At 25.4% G+C, this 5,008-nt stretch overlaps 1 protein-coding gene across 1 annotated transcript; it reads right to left on the bottom strand.

Moving 5' to 3' along the window:
- Positions 1-1,110: 1,110 nt before the first annotated feature.
- Positions 1,111-3,810, bottom strand: LOC115034266 (fatty acyl-CoA reductase 1-like). Its single transcript, XM_029490588.1, has 2 exons — positions 3,476-3,810; positions 1,111-1,520 (listed from the first exon to the last, which is right to left on the bottom strand). The coding sequence occupies exons 1-2, from the start codon at positions 3,662-3,664 to the stop codon at positions 1,215-1,217; spliced, it is 495 nt and encodes a 164-aa protein (XP_029346448.1). The 5' UTR covers positions 3,665-3,810; the 3' UTR covers positions 1,111-1,214.
- Between the last annotated feature and the right edge of the window lie 1,198 nt (positions 3,811-5,008).

Genomic DNA, 5,008 nt, shown 5'->3' with positions numbered 1-5,008 from the left:
GCATTTAAAGTTCAAAAATTGACAATATATGTAAAAAACACGAAAATTATCAAATTATTTTGGGTTAAGAATTCGTAAAAATTTTTCTTTTTAAATCTGAGATTTGAAAATGTTATACAAGATTCCTCATAATATTGTATACCTTTATCAAAATAAAAAATGTACAAGAAAGTCAAATTAAATTTTTATGAGCGTTTGAATATCATATTTTTACATTTGATATTCGCTCGATTTTTCATGTGAAAATTTTCTTATTTTATTTTAATTAAAAAACAAATGACTATATTTGAAAATTTCACTGAAAGTTAATATTTTCATTTTCTATACACCATAACATTTTGAAAATATTTTGACTCTTTTTGAGCTGTTTATGGACATTATCAGTTTTCAATTTTTTTAGTTTTTGTTCTATGAATATCAATAAAATTTTATTTTTTGGGTAAAAAAGCCTGAACATTTTATACAAGGCTCCTGATATATTGTTACAATAGCAGTTGAAAAATATTTAAACTACATATGAACAATTTTTTTTTATAAGCATTTAAAGTTCAAATTTTGATAAAATTTATAAAATTTAAAATTGAATAATTATTTTGTAGTTAAAAATTTATAAAATGCTCAACTTTTATATTTAAGGATTGAATATTTAAAACAAGATTCCACGTAAATAGTTAATTCTGTTACCAAAAAATAAAAAAAAAACATAAGCACATTTTATTTTTATAGTCATTTTAAGTTCAAATTTGGACGAAATTACATATTAAAAATCCTAAAATAACCATTTTAGTTATTTTGTTGTGATTGTACAATATAATTCATGGGTATACTTGAAACTTCTAAAGTACACTAGCTATTATAATCTATGATAGTATCACGGTTTGTTGTTGATGTATAACGCGTTATAAGTACCTAATGGATATTGTGAAATGATTAATTTGGAATTCATTATATTATGTACCTATTATAAGTCAGTTTTTTTTTAATACCATAGATAAGTATATAATATGTCTTATACCTAGATTGACATACCATCTCCGCTCAGAATCGCTTTTCTTATACAATGATATTATATCATTGAATTCAAATTTAATACCATCCATTATACAGTGACCCACTTGTAACCTACTGTACAGCAGAGCGACATCCACTTACCCACCTTTTTATTATTTGATTTGCACGTTTTTACATTGAAAACTGTTCTCTAGCTGAACAGATTATATTGGCGGTATAACCGGTAAATCTCCGATACATAATAATATCAAATATGTTACCTTAAGGTTCTTCATTTGTGTTGCTAAGGACAGGAGTTTTTCAGTCCCTTGTATATTTATTTTTGATGCCGATTCGAGGGTTTCATTAAATTTGATTGTAGCTGCGCAATGAAAAACAAAGTTTACATTTTCAACTATCCAATCTCGATCAGCTGTTGTCAAGCCCATAAATGAATCTTCTAGATTACTATCAATGATTTTGATGAAGTCTATAAAACCAGGTTTTTCACTTCTAATCCGGTCGAATACCTTTGAAAAAAATTTTTTAGTATATTGTATATAGTAATATGAAGTAGTAATTATAAATTCATAATCTGTGCACAGTGCAATGTAACACTGTATATAATTTAATTAGTTTTATATCGTAACAGTTTTTAATATTTAGATAAAACGCCAAATTAGATGAATATGGAATACTTATTAATCGAAAGCTCTAAGTTTTAGAATCAATAAATTATATTCGAATGATTAGTTTTTCCAAAATATTTAACTGACAATATTAACGATGTATTAATGAATATAATTAGTTAATTAACCATTAATGATATTTTAAACTAATTACAGTCGAAAATGTCTATGTAAAAACATAAGACTTAGGTAACACAAGTTATAAACTAATTATTGCTGTTGTTGTTGTTGTTATTTATATTACCTAGCTATATTTAAGTTTAATATAATATTGTTAATATATTAACAAATAAAACCTTATAAATAACCTTATAATTAACTACCTACATTATTATATGTCACTAGATTTAAAAATATAATACCAACGACTGATTTTATATTTTCTGTATTCATCCACATTTTATAAATTATATAATATGAACTTCTCGGCTCGTTTTAAATTTCAAGTGGAGCGAAGAATACATTGATTTTTCTATGATGTGTTTTTTTTTTATATCTTTTTTATTCAATTTTCCACTTCCGTAACATTTCTGGTGGAAAAAATATTCTAGTTGGAGTATTCAAAAGGTCAAAATTAAAAAAGTTTTCAAAAGTGGCGAGAAAAATAAAAAAACCACGAAAATATGGACATTTTTACACAAATACAATTTTGTTTTTAGTAAAAAAACGAAAATTCGTTTTTTTTACAAATTATTCGTACTTACCTATTTAGGAATGTTTATATTAGCATTTTCTATATAAAATAAAATCTTCAAATTTTTTTAACTCATTTTGAGCTATTTACATTTTAAAGGCATAAGATACCATTATTTTTTTTAAATTATTGTCGATAAAAAATATTTGCTCGGTTAAAAATTGAAAAACTTGAAAATATTTAACAAGGTTCTTCATAAGTACTAGTAATAATGTAATTTAAAAAAAGTGATAGCTTAAACTCGCAATATTTGTTTTTAAAAGTATTTAAAGCTTAAATGTTGATAAAAGTCTTAAAAAACATAAAAATATTAATTTTAAATTTGTATAGGTAAGGATTGAAAATTTAAAACCAGGTATCTCATAATAATTTCATATTGTAACCAAAAAAAGTAAAAATTTTAAAAACCCTGTCTTTTTTAATAGACATTTTAAGTTTAAGTTGGGACGAAATTAAATATTTAAACGGAGAATAACGATTATAGTTATTTTTTTGTAACATAAAAATATTATTCTAATATAGGCGGACTAACTGTTAGACAAAACAATCATATGAAAATATATTAAAATGTATATACATTGTACCTATTATATGATCGAATTTCTATTAAGCCAACAGTAAATATATTTTCAACATTCATCTAAAAACTAAGTAAGTACCTACTTTATAAGTAGGTATCTACTTGTGTGATGCTGTCATTATTATATAATATGCAAGACAAACACTAATATGTAGACTACAGTCTATACAGGCCTGGCGAGTTACAAAGTTGAACTCGAGGGCCGCGTAAATTTTGGGACAGCTTAGTAATATGTGCATCAAATTTTTGAATATACTGAACTCTAAACAATGAAATATGAATAATAATAAATAATAAATATTATAACTTATTGAAAATTTGGCCATTACATTTTTTAGGGTCGGTTAAAACTTAAAATCCTAAAACTCGGTGAGCCGTGATACCTTTCCTATCCTGTCTTGGTAGCCTTAAGTAGGTATCGACGTATCGTGCGATGAATACAATTAATTAACCAACCAAATTTTAGCTTAAGTTACTAAAAATGAAAATTATGTTCTATAGTTTAAAAAAAATATCACTTACAGCTTGTTTGTACATATCAGCCACCCGTTGATTAACATTAAATCCTTTTTTACTTCTCACTAGGATCGCAATTTTTTTTACAGGACATGATCTGAGTATTTTCTCAATGAGTATCTTCCCGAGAAATCCTGTACTTCCGGTCACTAAGACTATCCCATTTCTAAACGTTTCGGATATACAGGATTCCATTGTTAATTTTTAAAATAAAACGCTGACGACTCCGTTGGACTTCGAGATGTACGAATGGAAACAACATCTGTCTAGATCAGAAATATCACTGTATAGAAAACCTATAGAACGAAAATAGCACCCAGGTAATCACTTTTGAGATATAATAATATATACGCCTAGCTACAGGTATAGTAGTTATGAGCGAATATTCAAGGCCCAATATAGGCCCATATTGTAATAGGTAAGTTTAATAGCAATGAATTAAATGAGGTAGAAGGCGCGTATTGCGTAACAATAAGCTCATTAAAAGGGTATATCTACTACATACTAATCGATGACTATAAATTACAATACTATATTTATAAATCTAATACATAGATATTTTAACCTAGTCTACGTAATGGCGTAATGCGTATGTGTAGGTTTACGGTATAATATAATATCGGTGCGAGTAAGGCGAAAAAATAATAATTCGTTTATTGTTATATTTATATAAATATATATTAAAATACAAATGAATGAATGATTTGTAACTGAATATTAATATCAGGCTCTCAGGTTAATTAATAAAATAATGTGATCGAACTTTGTATAATAGGGAATTGTCACAGTGGCGCAACAAGCGGGGGTATTGGGTGGTACTTACACTAGGGCCCCAGAGTACCTGACATTTTTGAGGGCACCATTTGATGTGTTAGTGGTAACGGAAATTCCTAAAAATAATATTTAAAAAAAAGTTATTACGTTCTGAAATAATTTACTCAAAATATATTGATATTTAAAAATATTCTAAAAATTAACAACATGACTTAGATAAATGTTTTTATCATCAAAAATGTTCCTATAATGAGATTTACAAATTGGATATTTTGAATTTTTCAAAAAAAAAAAAATTTTAATACAAATTTAAAAATTATTATTTTCAGTATTAAAAATGAAAATAATTTTTTTATATTATACGTGTAGCGCAAGTGACTATAAATTATATATATAAAACATTTTTTAAATGTTGATTAGAACAAAAGTTATTTCATCTGTCAGGTCTTCCTGTTACACTCGCTGTATATAATTTAAAATTACTATAGTAAGTATATCACATTATGATATTTTAAGTCCAATCTTAATTTATTTTTCATTGCCTATAACAGTTACATCAGCTGAAAGATAGTTTTCTAAATAGAAACTTATCAAAAATTACCTAACAAACTCAATGAGTCAATATCGACTATCAACATAACATTGCCATTTGGAACATTGAAAAAAATAAAACAGACAATTAATTATATTATTATAAGTAAAAATTGTAAAATAATAGAACATTTTGCCAACTTAGTTAACTTATTAATTTTTTTTTATGATTAA

This window comes from Acyrthosiphon pisum, chromosome A2, assembly GCF_005508785.2.
Source record: "Acyrthosiphon pisum isolate AL4f chromosome A2, pea_aphid_22Mar2018_4r6ur, whole genome shotgun sequence".
Taxonomy (NCBI): Eukaryota; Metazoa; Arthropoda; class Insecta; order Hemiptera; family Aphididae; genus Acyrthosiphon; species Acyrthosiphon pisum.
The sequence above is the reverse complement of the archived record's forward strand: the minus strand, read 5'-3'. Positions and strand labels throughout refer to the sequence as shown.